The sequence below is a fragment of the Malania oleifera genome, chromosome 6 (assembly GCF_029873635.1).
Source record: "Malania oleifera isolate guangnan ecotype guangnan chromosome 6, ASM2987363v1, whole genome shotgun sequence".
In the NCBI taxonomy this organism is placed as follows: Eukaryota; Viridiplantae; Streptophyta; class Magnoliopsida; order Santalales; family Ximeniaceae; genus Malania; species Malania oleifera.
The window spans coordinates 4326094-4340368 of NC_080422.1; the positions used below are offsets into that span (position 1 = coordinate 4326094).

The following is a 14275-nucleotide window of genomic DNA, read 5'->3' on the forward strand; positions in this document are numbered from 1 at the left end:
ATTGGAAAAACGTAAAATTTGAGATTAAACCGCATTCCCTGAGGAGATGATTTAACCTTTAGGCTGAATATTACACGATGTAACTCCTATACTTGGGATAGCTTCCAAGCTGCTCATTTTTCGAGTGAGTCAGCCAACAATGTCGCTACCATCCACAAAAGTCGAGTCTAAGTTAGGTTGTCTCACCTCATGTGAAGCTGTCTGAATAAGAAGACTTCTAATTGATATTGGGATAACGATAAATGTCGCAACTTTGATTCACTGTGACAATCAAAGTTGCATAGATATTAGTAAGAACCCAATGGTCAACGCAAGAACCAAGCACATTGAGATTCAGTATTACTACATACGAGAACTCATTGAGGATGAGGTTGTTGAGATGGAGTATTGCCCAACAGGAGATAATCATGTAGATATCTTCACCAAAGCATTGGGTAGTTCTGACTTCCACAAGCATCAAGATGCTCTTGGTATTGGTCCAAGAGCGTAGTGTCGCGAAGTCCCGGGAGCGCGTGTGCCCCGGGCGGCGAAATAAAAATCAAAATTTAAATTTTCAAGAAAAAATAGTGAATGTCGAAGTCGCCACTAACCTTTAGTGTGGTTAGAACACGTGATTACTACCCCTTTAGGGGTAGAATGGGTCTACGTTACCAGAGCTGGGGTCGGGAGTTCGGTTACGCAAGGGGAAGGTACGAGTACCCCCTACACGCCCGTTCTTACGAACGGTACCTAATTAATTTAGAATTATCCTTTAGTTAATTTAAAAAGTCTTTAAATTACTCCTTTTATAAATTTATAAATACACATGGGAAATAAATAACTAGATAAATATAATATATACATATATATTCCCTCAGAGCTTAAAAGTACATGAAGTCCGAAGGCTAATACCCTAGCATTAAAATCATAGGGATGAGAATCAAAAATAATCATAATAATAAAATAATATAAATATTAAAAATACTAAAATTGAATATACGTATATTTCAAAATAGGATAATAATAATAATAATAAAGATCATAGTAATAATGATAATAATAATAATAATAATAATAATAATAATAATAATAATAATAAAAATAAATATAATAATGATAATAAATAATAATAGTAGTAACAATAAATAATAATAATAATAAATAATAAAAGTGATATTAATAATAATAATCATAATATTAATAGTAATAATAATCGTATTATTAATAATAGTAGTAAAGATAATATACATATTTTAATAATACTTACCTTAATATTAGCACATAGCTAAGGATATACACAATACACACATGGAAGCAATTACCAAGATTAAGGAAACAATTCAAACTTATGAAGAAAACATGGAAACCAATTAACTCTAAATTTAGTGGGTAAATATACAAGGGTAAGATAGTAGTGAAATCATAGAAATAAATTCAAATTATTACTAATACGTTAAACGATCAATATAGCCATCAAATACTAAATTATGGTAATAAATCAAACTAAAAATCAATATACTATCCTAAATATTTGATATGTTAAATATAGTGATAAAACATGATAATAACCTTACACATGATATGATGACAATAAAAACCCTATCTTGATAATACATCATTCAATAGATACAACAAACATTTAAATTTGAATATCAAATTATAAAACAAATAGTACAATAAAAAAATAAAAAAAAAAAGAGAGAAAGAAAAAAAAAAAAAAGGACAAAACCCTAAATATGAACATACCATTTATTAAATGCAACAACAATATGTATACAAAGGAAACCCTAATACGAAAATCACACATTTGAATCGAGACCACAATAATAAAAACCTTATAATATAAATATCAAACACATAATAAACACAACGAAATGAAAACCTTAGAAATACATTTTAAAATTAAATCCAATTTAAACTTTACAATATGAACATTAACATTTTAATAAATACCACTATGATAAAATCTTATAATATTAATATTACACACATAACAAATAGCAACGACACCCTAAAGATGTATTAAACATCGAATTACATAGGTCAACAATACAAATCCCACAATGTAAATATTAATGTTTTGATAAATACAACCATATTAAAATTCTCATAACAATTAAAACAGCTAACAACACAACCCTAACAATACCTATTAAATTAAATATAACTGCACTATAAGCATTAAATATAACAACAAGATAAATAATGATCATTAAAATTATATATGATGAATAGATAACAATATAGATTATATACAGTAAATATGTATAACAATATTAACAATTATATCATAAGCACATACTAATAATAATAAAAGGAAAACTCTAATAATATACTATAAAAGAAAACTCCCTAGCACAAAGTATACCTAACAATAAAACCTTTTAACAACAATATACAAAATAAAAATAAACACTATAATAAAATCCTGACAATAATAATCTATCAAGTTACCCCAAAAAAACGCTGCCTGCGCTACTTCGCCGGTGAAGACCTCTGCTCCACTCCGACGTTGCTGCTGCTGCTACCCCAAGCCGAAATACCTGCTCCTGCTCCGTTTGATACTGCTACTGCTGCTACCCCCTACGGAGATGACGGACCAGCTGCGTTTGGTCTCACTAGCTGACGAAGAAAACCAAGAAGAGGCCTCCCCCGCTCTGCTGTGCTACTGTTCTTGCCGTGTGTGAGGGGGCTGGGTGTGCTGGCCGTGCTTGTGGCTGCAGGAGGGGAGCTAAGGTGCTGATAGATGGCCGGAGATCCAGCTGGTGGAGACGCTGCCGTGGGTTGATGTTCAGGCCGCGGTGGATGTGGGCTGCGGTCAATGGAGAGGGATGAGGGAGGCTAGGTGAGTGGTTTGGAGAGTCTTCTCGGTGCAGAGGAAGGAAACAGTGTGGCTTCGGGTGGTGGCTTGCTGCGGAGGTTGCTAGAGCAGAGGAGAGCTTAGGTGGCTGCCAGAGTTGGTGCAGCAGAGGAGTTGCAGAGGGGTCTGTGGCTAGTTCTGGAGCAGAAAGCGGAGGGCGAGGAAGTGGTGCTGTGATGGAGACCGGAGTTGCCGCTGCTGCTGGATGTTTAGGAAGTTGTCGGTCCAGGGCCGCTGTGGTGCTCCGGCGGGAGATTGTGCAGGAACAGTGGGGCTGGTGTGGTGGTGTCGGGACTGGTGTTCTGGATGCTGGACAAGTGAGATGGAGGCTGTGAGGGACGGAGAAGAGATGGATGTGGATGCTGTCGAAGCACTGGCAGGGCTGGTGTTGCGGCTAGGAAAGAAAAAAAAAACCGAGAGAGATTGAAGAGAGGTGGGTAGGGTTTTTTTTTTTGGTCTCTGCTCCCCCTCCTTTGTGCTATGCGCCCCCCCTTTTTATAAAATTTTCAACCCTAAAAAATCCTTCTTTTCTTTTCCTTTTTTATTTTTATTCTCTTCATACTTTAATAATAATAATAATAATAATAATAATAATAATAATAATAATAATAGTGGTAATAACAATGAAAAATAATAATAATCATAAATAATAAAAATAATGGGGCAATAATAATAATAATAAATTAAATATAATAATAATAATAATAGTGGTAGAATAATAATAACAATAATATTTGAAAATAAATAATAATAATAATAATAATAATAATAATAATAATAATAATAAAATAGTAAATATGATAATAGTAAAATGGTAATAAAATAATAAATGAAATTTAAAAAAAAACAAAGAAAATAAAAATAAAATAATAATAATAGTAATATAATAATAATAACAATAGCAAGATAATAAAGTGATAATAATAATATTTTAAAAATAATAATAACAATAATAATAAAAATAATAATAAAATCAAAATAATAATAATAATAATAATAATATAATAAAATAAAGATAATAAAAACACTAATAATAATAATAATAATAAAATAATAATAATAGTAATAAAAATAATAATAATAATAATAGCAAAATAATAATAATATTAAAAATAAAAATAATAATAATAATAATATTGGACCTGGGTAAAAATGGGGTGTCTACACGTAGGTAGACATTGAGGGGAGATGTTGGTGTATATGTGTGCAATGCCCACCTCCCACGAGTTAATGGTCACACTTACATGACGTATGGTTCAGATGAGGTCAAAGCGATAAACCGCAATGGTACTACGAAGACAGAAGAGGTTCCCCTCCAAGACACGGGGGTCCGGGGGCAGCCCCCCCCTCCCCCGAGATGGTATGACCTATCCAATGTGAACAGTGGGCACGGTATGTCAAAGATGGTCACTAATGTCAAAGACGACCACTAATGTCAAAGACGGGCACTAATGTTAAAGACAACCACTAATGTCAAAGTCGGCTACTAATGTCAAAGACAACCACTGACGTCAAAGTCGGCCACTAATGTCAAAGTCAGCCATGGTAGGTGAGCTACCACCACCTACCATGGTAGGTGAGCCACCCATGTGCTTCTTCCACGGACCAGAGGCTATAAATAATACCCCCCCCCCCACCGGAGCACTATACACATCTCGACTGCAAGATTGTGCCCTCTTTTGTTTTTCTATTTGTTGTCCTTTCACCATTGAAGCTCATTAGTGAGTGCATGGTTAGACAGATTGTTGTAATCCGATTGTTGTAACAAAACTTTATGTTATCTCTTCAATCGTTTCTTCAAAACAGATCTTCGTGTTGTTATTCTATAGGGTAAAATTCCCCCTAGAGTGACTAGTGTGGGAAAGCCAATCTGACTTACAGACTGAAGATATTTAACTCTAGTTGACCGACCAAGGTTAAGTCCAGCCTTCGGGCCGCACAACCCGTCATGGGGGGACGCATGACAGTGTGTGTTATCCATCTGACGGTGAGTTCTAAATGCATAATTGTAATTTTAACCAATGTATAACATGAGAACTGCGAATGTGGATACAAATTATGTGATGTTCTGGTATGATTGTCAGAAAAATTGGAAAATTTTAAAATACTGGTATTGTTAAAATAATAATTACAGAAAGGGTCCTGGGGGATGGTGATACGTAACACCCCAGTGATGATTATTGAGAAAGGTCTCGGAGCACGGAGATACATAACGCCTCATGGATGATTATTGAGAAAGGTCTTGGGGGACGGTGAGACGTAACGCCCCGATGACGATTAATGTGAAAGATAAAGATTATGAAGAGTTGGGGTTTTATAAAGATAACAGATACAAAGTAAATAATAAATGTATTATATATTGTAATATTATATGTACTTGGGGTAAAGTAAACTCTCTACCCAAGGGCTTGCTGAGAAAGACAAGTGTCTTGATAGGTATCAGATGTAGTCATACTGGGCTGCATAACGTATTAGGGCAGAAGAAAACTACTTGTATGGGCGAGTAATCTTCCCTAACCTCGGGAACTTTCGCTGATAAATAATTGTGTGAATGTTTGTGAATACGAGACAAACTATCCACCAGAGGGCTTACTGAATAAGGTAAGTGCCCTGATGAGCATCAGTTGTAGCCATGCCCGGTTGCATAAGGTATCAGAGCAGAGAGGTGCTACTTGTATGAGCGGGTAATCACCTCAATCCTTGGGAACTCTCGTTAATAAAATATGCTATATGTGTGTGAGTAGGGATAGAGAATGATTTTATAAATGTGGATTAATTTGTAAATGATGATTATATTTTGTACACAAATCTCATGATAGTCATACACTAGTATTAATCTATTCCGTCTTACTGAGATGTGTCTTACCCGTTATACAATTCATATTTTTCAGGACCTTTGCATGATTGAGCATAGCGAGCTCGGGGTTGGGTTTGTTGGCATAGTATTTTTGTGAGAGGGTACATATTTTGGTTGTATTTTTTTTTTAATTTATGTTTTTAGTTTTCTGAGAAGTATATGTGGATATTGGATGTTGGGAAATTCTGTTTTTGGGATGTTTATATTGTATTTTGGCATATTATTGAGGATGTTGATTTATTTTTCCGTTATGTGATTGAAGTTATGGTATTAGACACAGGTGATTGAATCACACCACACCTCGGACCCACTTGGCGGGTTCGGGGCGTGACAGGAATACTATGGATTCAAGTACGCTTCCACATTTAGTTTAATGTTCTTGAAGATTTGACATGACTGATTCTAGCTTGATGATGGTTTTCATCAATCAAAAGGAAATATTTTTAAGATCTTACATAGAAACCCTAACTTTGATACCATAAAAACAAAATGAAATTCTGTATTTCTTCAATTGAATATTTTGTACATCCCAATCTTACGATATATAATACAATCAAGGATTCTAAATAAGTAAATAATCTCCCTACATAATAATATACAATCTTCTACATTTATTACTTTCCTAATTTACTCAATATACCCAAAGATACTCGAGATTTCAACCGACAAGCTAACCAACTAACTAAAGAACTAATCAGTTAACCCTCAGGGTGTGGTTCAGGTGGTAGTGCGGGCTACGGGAGTGCCTTTCACGAGGTCAGGTGTTCAAACCCTTCCGGATTCTTTTCCGCCCATGGACTCCTAAATTTACCTTCCCTTTGGAGTTGTGGGGTCAACTTCAAAGGACGTAGGATTAGTCATGTGGACCGTAAAACGGACACGTGGAAACCCGATGCGTTATCCAAAAAAAAAAAACTAATCAGTTAACTGTAATATCTCTGGTGAGTTGTTTCTTTGGGAGCTGTGCTTCCTTCTGCCTAATAAATTCACCCTTGCACAAATAAAGCATTTGAACACAGAATTCTGATTCCTATTTCAAAAAAGGTAGTACCCAAAATCCCACCTACTCAATTATTTTGAACAGTTTATCTGTGGCATAAATGCTTACTTGATCATTGGTTTTTGACCATATTTTCTATCGTTTTATGTTTTGAAAAGCAATCTTTTTATTTTTTTTGGCGGGGGATAGAAAATAGAAGATACATAAAAGATAAGGATGAGGAATTACACTGAAAGGAGACAAGAAATCCTCCTAAACAAAGCAAAAAATATCCATAAATGTAGACATTATATAAAAACCCCACTCTGAGCTTTGCTTAGGGTGCGAAGGGAGCGAAAACAACAACAGAATTGTGCCCGCCAAATCCGAATGAATTAGAGATGGCTGCAACAAAATGAAACTTCAGATTAATCAACTCCACAATGTATTGCAAATATACAGTATTACTTTACCAGGATTAAACAAACATACTCGATGAAAGAAAGGATATGTACTCATTTTGCATAGAACCTGGGATGTAGAACACATACCAGCATTAACTTCATGTTTTTTCTTTACGTTTGGGACAGTATCAATCGTAACCTCAGGCTCCAAGTTCTACAGGTGAAAAGAAAACAAGAAGTGAACAAAACAATTTAGGAAGAGCAAATGAAAAAGAAAGTGTGAATTGTAGTGTAATACATCTTGGTTTATTGTTGGATGTAGCCAGCCAGTTGTGATTGCTTTTATAGTTGCTATGGCTTCCAGTCCACCAGCAGCCCCCAGGCAATGTCCAATCATTGACTGAATCATGAGAAAGGGAAAAATGGAACTTGGATTTGTCAGTGAGTGATTCTAAAGTACGGTTTTCCATAAAATTGTTTTCAATGTTTAAATGGGATTTAGGCATCTTGCCTTCGTCGCATTCATCTTCATCTCAGATGTATCCTTGAAGACCTTCTTAATGGCATTAACCTCAGCCAAGTCCCCTGCAAGAGTTGATGTTGCGTGAGCATTCACATAGTTCACCTGCGGATTGTACAATTATGCTTTCTGTCAAATCCAAATGGTTGTTGAGATTATTAACTGAACCCAGAAATGGGTCTCAAGCTTCCCAATTGTTATGATGAGATTATAGTATTAAGCACTCATGGTCATACCTCTTCGGGGGAAACTCTGGCATCTGCCAAACTCTTTGTTATGCAAGTTGAAACCCCAAGGCCATCGGAGCGAGGATCGGTCATGTGATGAGCATCGCACGTCACAGCACCACCCAAGTACTCTGCAATAACTTTAGCTTCTCTTTTCATTGCATGCTCCAAGCTCTCCATAATCTTTTTTTAACATGGACCAAGATTAATATTCAAAACCCACATAAAAAAATAGATTACTCTTTGTTGAAGAACAAAAAAGAAAAAAGAAGTCTTAAACAAAAAATGTTAAAAAAGGAAATCAGACTGAATTTGCATTTACCAGCACACCAGAGCCTTCTCCCATGACAAAACCATCACGATCCCTATCCCATGGTCTCGAGGCTTTCTGGGGTTTGTCGTTTCTTTGAGACAAAGCCCGGCAAGCTATGAAGCCACCAACCCCAGTAGGCAAAATCGCAGCTTCAGTTCCACCGGCTACCATGACATCTGCTTCACCTCTCCTAATGTGATTTGCTGCAGCATAAAAGCAGTAGTTTGCAGTTGCACATGCTGTTGAAATGGAGTAATTAGGCCCCATTAAGCCTGTGTCTATAGCCAGCAATGCTGCTCCCATATTGGAGATGGAATAAGGAATGAAAAATGGAGTTATCTTCTTATATCCCTTTGAAATAAGAGCTTCCACACCATTGCTGAAAGTTGCTAGGCCTCCCATGCCCGTTCCCACCAGTACTCCAATCTTCGATCGGTCCATCTGTGACACATACAATTTAAAAGAAATCCCATTAGGGAATGATGAATGATCTAAGAATGGGTGGACTTTAAATTTGCATTTGCAATGAAGTAAATGCAATTGAAAAGATACCATTGAAGCCAGTATCTAAGAAATTGGAGTACTTCAAATTCTGCATCTTACAGTTTCAAGAGATTTAGGCCCCAAATTGGCACCTTCAAGAGCTCTCTTCCCAGCAACCAGACAGTATCTCCAGCAGTCATCGAGGCGGCGATCGTTCTTCCCATCAATGTAGCCCTCGGAAGAAAAATCACGAATCTGAGCAGCAAACCGAACGGAGAATTCAGAAGCATCAAACCGGTCAATTAGGCCAATCCCACTCTCTCCCTCAAGAAGCTTGTTGTAGAATGTATCAATTTCACTGCCAAAAACAGAAGCAAGGCCCATTCCTGTTACCACGATTCTCTTTTTCGGATCCTTTTCTCGTTTGGGAGATGAAACAGTTGGAGAAGCCATGGCCTTGATTGTTCTGAATTTTTGAGCTGAGAGTGGAGAAGATGCACAATTGGATTGAACCCCATAGAAAGAAAAGGAAAAATTCAAGTGAATCATTTTGAGATGAATGATCCTGGAGAAAGTAATTTTGATACTATTGAATTGGGTAGCTGAACCACTAGAAACACATGAAAGATGAGAGCACATTCACATGAAAATAGTTGTAAGGCAAACACCGGTAGGTGGAAAATAAAGGAGGCAAAGGAGGTGCAAATGGGTAGAAGCACATTAAAACTAGTCATTTTCAGAAAATTGAAATCAGTTGGAAATCAAATGCAGCATTTCCAGCAACATACCCACACCTTACTGGTGCAAGAGTTGACAAAATTCAAAATTACAGTGTAGGCGTGGAGTTTTATGGTGCATTTGGGAGCATTGATTTTGGATCTTGGATTTGGATTTGGTTAGATTTAGACAAATTTTAATACAATTTGATCTTACAAGTTACACCTCATCCAAATTCAATGTAAATTCAAATCCAAGTCCTCTAAAGTTAAAGGTTCAACTGTGAAGAAAGAACCTACCACACCTGATGATCCATTTCCATAACAAATTTTATTTAGGGTGACTACCAAATCTTCACCACATCGAAATCTTGCGGTCAAGTTCCAATTGGGTTTCCCATATGCATTTTATATCATCCAAAATCAAGCAAAGATCAGAATTTTAGGCCTTAGGAAAGTGCAACAAATGCAGCAATTGTTAGAATTGTATGGGCCAAGTTGTTTTTCCTAAATGAATTCAGATTAAAATTGTTTGTGAAATATTATGGGAGTTAAGGCTCATAATGGTAAGTGATCACTATGTTTAAGTCTCATAATGGTAAGTGATCACTATGTTTGTTAGTAAATCATTGCACCGATGGTAGTAGGTTTAGCACATGCCTTGTATGCAAAGTGGTCCATGATGAGTATACCTTTGCATATAAGGTGAAGTTGCCTACCCTACCGAAAAGAGGCAGCAATTCCATTGCCCATGGGCTACTGTGTCCCCTCCACTAAAACTGTGCCACATAGGCTTGTCTAAGGTCACACTGCTTACATGGCACAATTTTGGTGGAGGGAGCAATGATACCCTATGGCATACGCGCAAACACACACATGCTCATGACCCCAATCTGATAACCATGACAATGGATTCGACGGTGCAAGATACACAAATGTTTTTTCCTATACTTTTTCTTGTTCTCATACTATGGTTTGGATAGCAGATGACTGAATATTTATTAGCAATACCAACTAATAGAAATTCAGGAAAAAGAAGGCGATGTACAAAATAACCAATATGAAACTAAAGCTACTCCAAACTTAAGGAGTAAAAAAGATGATCAAACCTGAAGTAGAAAGGAACCCATTTGGTTTAATGCCCCTAGTGACAAATGCAGCCACTTGCCTTTTCTCTCTGTTCTGAAACAGAGGAGCTCCATTGCTCACTGATTCTCTGGCACTGCAGAGAAGGCCAGAAGAACAATAAACACAAACAATGGCTGACATCTCTCTCTCTATTACGATTCACTAGAGACTAGAGAGTCCCCTCTGTGTCTTAAAAAGTTGTTAGCTTGATAGAAACAGAGGAGGGAGACTTGGGGTGTGTCACTAAAGGAGAAAAGGGACTGAGCAAGTGAAGTAACAATTCATGTGCTTGATTGATTTTGATTCGGGTTGGAACTTGGAAGACTTCAGCGCCTACCTTTGTGTTCATTCATTTTCATTTTTTCATTTCATGAAAAGACAGTTTGAGAGATGATTGCAGAAAGTAGAAACCCCTCAACCAATTTCCTTCCTACAGACCTTACACTTCTTAGCTACCCCTCAAAAACCTCAGCCAATATATTGGACATTTAAGATTCTATGTAATTATAGAAAACAAATACTTTTCCTTACAAAGCACGAAATTAGTATTATCGGTACTATTTGTCTTTCTATATGGGAATTGTCAAATCGTACACTTGCAAGAAGTAATTTTTAAACTCTTTAACTTCAAAATATTATAACTTTTAATTGTGAAGGGCTATGAAACCTATAATATATACAAGAAAAACTCTCAAATTTGATCGTTTTGACATCATAAAAGGAGATTTTCCTTATTTTTAGACATTTTTTTATTTTCTTGTATTTTTTATTTTTAAGAAATTATCATACTATTTTTATCTTCTCGATTCCGAAAGCCTCATTCATGAAATAACAACGATTTCTCTTTTTGAAAAAAAAAAATAGTTGCAGAAGTTGATATCATAGACAAAATTTATCCCCTTCAAAACCCAAAAAATAAAAAAATAAATAAAAAAGTAGAAACCCTTGTAAAGAAAAAAAAAATCTAATGAAACTCAAAACACAAGACCATATTGCAACACAACCCTAATTGCAAAATTCCAAGTGAGATGGGATTAGAACATAGAAGCTAGACACTTGGGTTTAGATAATGGGCTGATAGCAAACTTAGTTGTCAAATCTTTAATTTTGGGTAAAATTAATCAAAGAAAATCTAAAAATCGAATCTTAATTAACCATCTTTACAATTTAATTTTCACTTGAAATTTTAAATTTTTTCGATTAATTATTTGGTTTTCGATTTAGCCCATTCAGTAACTAGGTCAATCAAATCACACTCATATTAACCGAAAAAATTTGGTAGCGTTGAAGTGACAAAATTTGAATTTCTAAAATTATCCTTCATTTACTATTCATACAAATTTTAAATGACTTTCATTTCCCAAACGCAAAAACTGGATGAATAGCCATTCTCGAATGCTGTATTGTTGGTTGCCCCTCATCCTCACCCTCATCTAATGGCATTGTTAAATGACTGTCACTGTGCAATGCTGTGATTACTCTATAGGAATGGCCAAAATTTATCGAAGGATCTGAAAAATAACATATGCGAAGAGGATGATACTTGGCCAACAATTATATATATATATATGGCGTCGCCGGGCCAGAAAGACTCTCCGCTTTACGAGGGTATCAGCACTTTCTATGAAATTTATTCGTTAGATGAGAAATTTATCTTCTCTTGTAAGAAGTTGGTGTCAATTAATAGGATGGAAGCATCAGCAAGATGGGAATTCAAGACATAGAAACAGCGGAGTAATGTGAAGAATTGTTTTGGCGAATCAGTAGGACTACATCTGTGAGGGATGTGGGGACTGAGATAACTCCCATTGCAAGCCAGAAGCTTTCAAGACCAACCACTACCATTAAAGCCACCATTCTCGCAGCAAGATGACCCATATCTTAAGGGTCTTCAACTCCTGGCAGGTGCAAGCCTGGTGGGCAGGCTATTGAGAGCTACCGAACAAAGGGCACAGGAGAGACTGCCACCTTTGGTAGGCAACAAAACATTGGAAAGGAAATGGAGAAGAATCAAACAGTTGCAGGACTACTAAGAACAAGAATTTGAAACAACCGAAAGTTGAATTTCTTATAAAGTCTACATTCATCTGGAGAAGTCTACATTCAAAACAGTAATGAGAATCAACGGTTTTCTTTAACTTCTGAGGAATTTACTAAGCTACTACCACTTGGAAATTCAAATCCATCACTTACACCAGCTGTGAATCTTACTACTTCTCAATTCTCTACCCTATTTCTGATTTCCTTTCTGCCAATCGATTATCCACATCTCATAAAGCCTTTCTAGCATCCATTTCAGCCTCCCAAGAACCCAAAACCTACAAACAAGCTACCAAAATACTTGAATGGCAAGTTGCTATGCAAAATGAATTAAATGCCTTAAGAGTTAAACAAAATTTGGGAACTTGTTACTCTTCCTTAAAACAAACAAACCATAGGCTGCAAATGGGTATTTTGAATTAAGTACAAGGCAGATGACACTATAGAAAAGCACAAAGCCAAATTAGTGGCTAAAGGCTACACTCAAGAAGAAGGCTTAGGTTTTTCTAATACATTTTCTCTAGTAGCCAAGATCACATATATAAGGTTGATTCTTGTTATATAGCAGCAATTAAAAATTGGCATATTCACCAACTAGATGTAAATAATGCCTTTTTACATGGTGACTTACATGAAGAAGTTTATATGGAATTGCCAACTAGATTGGCTATCAAAGGAGAACACAAAGTTTGTAAACTTCTCAAAAGCCTTTATGGTTTAAAACAGGCCTCTAGACAATGGTTTGCAAAACTGTGTACTGCTCTACTTGGTTATGGTTTCACTCGAGGAAATTCAGATAAATCTTTGTTCATTAAGAAATCTAAATCCTCTTTTATAGCACTCCTAGTATATGTCGATGATGTTTTACTAGCTAGTGACAGTTTACTAGAGATTGACTTGCTCAAAAATTTCTTACATGACAAGTTCACAATTAAAGATTTGGGGGAACTCAAATATTTTCTTGGCTTAGAAGTAGCAAGGTCTAAAAAGGGCGTATCACTCTATCAAAGAAAGTATGCCTTAGATATACTTCAAGACACTAGAATTCTTGGTGCTAAACCTGCTACCTTCCCAATGGATTCGAATCTTAAACTTACAGCAACAGATTCTGATCTCTATGAAGATCCTTCAGCCTATAGAAGGATGATTGGAAGATTATTGTACCTAACAATCACTAGACCCGATCTTGTATATTCAGTTCAAGTTATAAGTCAATTCCTTGCCAAACTAGTTGTTAGTCATTACCAAGAAGCTATTAGACTTCTCAGATATCTAAAGGCTACACCTGGGCAACGTCTATTCTTCTCCTCTTCATCGAAATTGCAGCAAAAGGTCTTCTCAAACAGTGACTGGGCAGGGTGTGTTGATACTAGAAGGAGTGTAACAGGTTTTACCATTTTCCTAAGCAACTCATTGATCTCATGGAAAAGTAAAAAGCAGGCTACCATTAGTAGATCTTTTGCAGAAGCAGAATATAGAGCCCTTGCTACAACAACATGTGAGATCCAGTGGTTCTTTTTCGTCTTGCAAGACTTAAATATCAACCACCAATAGCCAACACTACTTTATACTGACAGTAAATCGGCATTATCTATTGCTACCAACCCAAATCAGCATAAGAGGAAAAAGCATATACAAATTGACTGCCATCTTGTTAGAGAAAAGCTGCAGCAAAACATTATTAAAATTTTCCATATTCCTTTAAGATTGCAACTAGCAAATATATTCACAAAGCCTTTAAGCTTCCTTCCTTTTCATCACACTCTTCG

At 36.1% G+C, this 14275-nt stretch overlaps 2 protein-coding genes across 2 annotated transcripts; one reads left to right on the forward strand and one right to left on the reverse strand.

The window, feature by feature from the left end:
* Nucleotides 1-6837: 6837 nt before the first annotated feature.
* On the reverse strand, nt 6838-10674 carry LOC131157005 (3-oxoacyl-[acyl-carrier-protein] synthase I, chloroplastic-like). Its single transcript, XM_058110818.1, has 8 exons — nt 10448-10674; nt 8743-9101; nt 8149-8580; nt 7836-8009; nt 7591-7704; nt 7378-7479; nt 7227-7293; nt 6838-7080 (listed from the first exon to the last, which is right to left on the reverse strand). The coding sequence occupies exons 1-8, from the start codon at nt 10605-10607 to the stop codon at nt 7013-7015; spliced, it is 1476 nt and encodes a 491-aa protein (XP_057966801.1). The 5' UTR covers nt 10608-10674; the 3' UTR covers nt 6838-7012.
* Nucleotides 10675-13151: 2477 nt separating this feature from the next.
* On the forward strand, nt 13152-14060 carry LOC131157796 (uncharacterized mitochondrial protein AtMg00810-like). The gene has a single exon (XM_058112187.1). The coding sequence runs from the start codon at nt 13152-13154 to the stop codon at nt 14058-14060; it is 909 nt and encodes a 302-aa protein (XP_057968170.1).
* The last annotated feature ends 215 nt before the right edge of the window (nt 14061-14275 follow it).

What these genes read in the sequence shown, in the direction of transcription:
- LOC131157796 (XM_058112187.1), top strand. Translation starts at nt 13,152, where the DNA reads ATGGAATTGCCAACTAGATTGGCTATCAAAGGAGAACACAAAGTTTGT.
- LOC131157005 (XM_058110818.1), bottom strand. Translation starts at nt 10,607, where the DNA reads ATGTCAGCCATTGTTTGTGTTTATTGTTCTTCTGGCCTTCTCTGCAGT. An exon ending in TGAAGATGAATGCGACGAAG is followed by an intron (nt 7,480 to 7,590) that starts GCAAGATGCCTA and finishes CTCATGATTCAG; the next exon opens with TCAATGATTGGACATTGCCT. An exon ending in ATCCAACAATAAACCAAGAT is followed by an intron (nt 7,294 to 7,377) that starts GTATTACACTAC and finishes TTTCACCTGTAG; the next exon opens with AACTTGGAGCCTGAGGTTAC.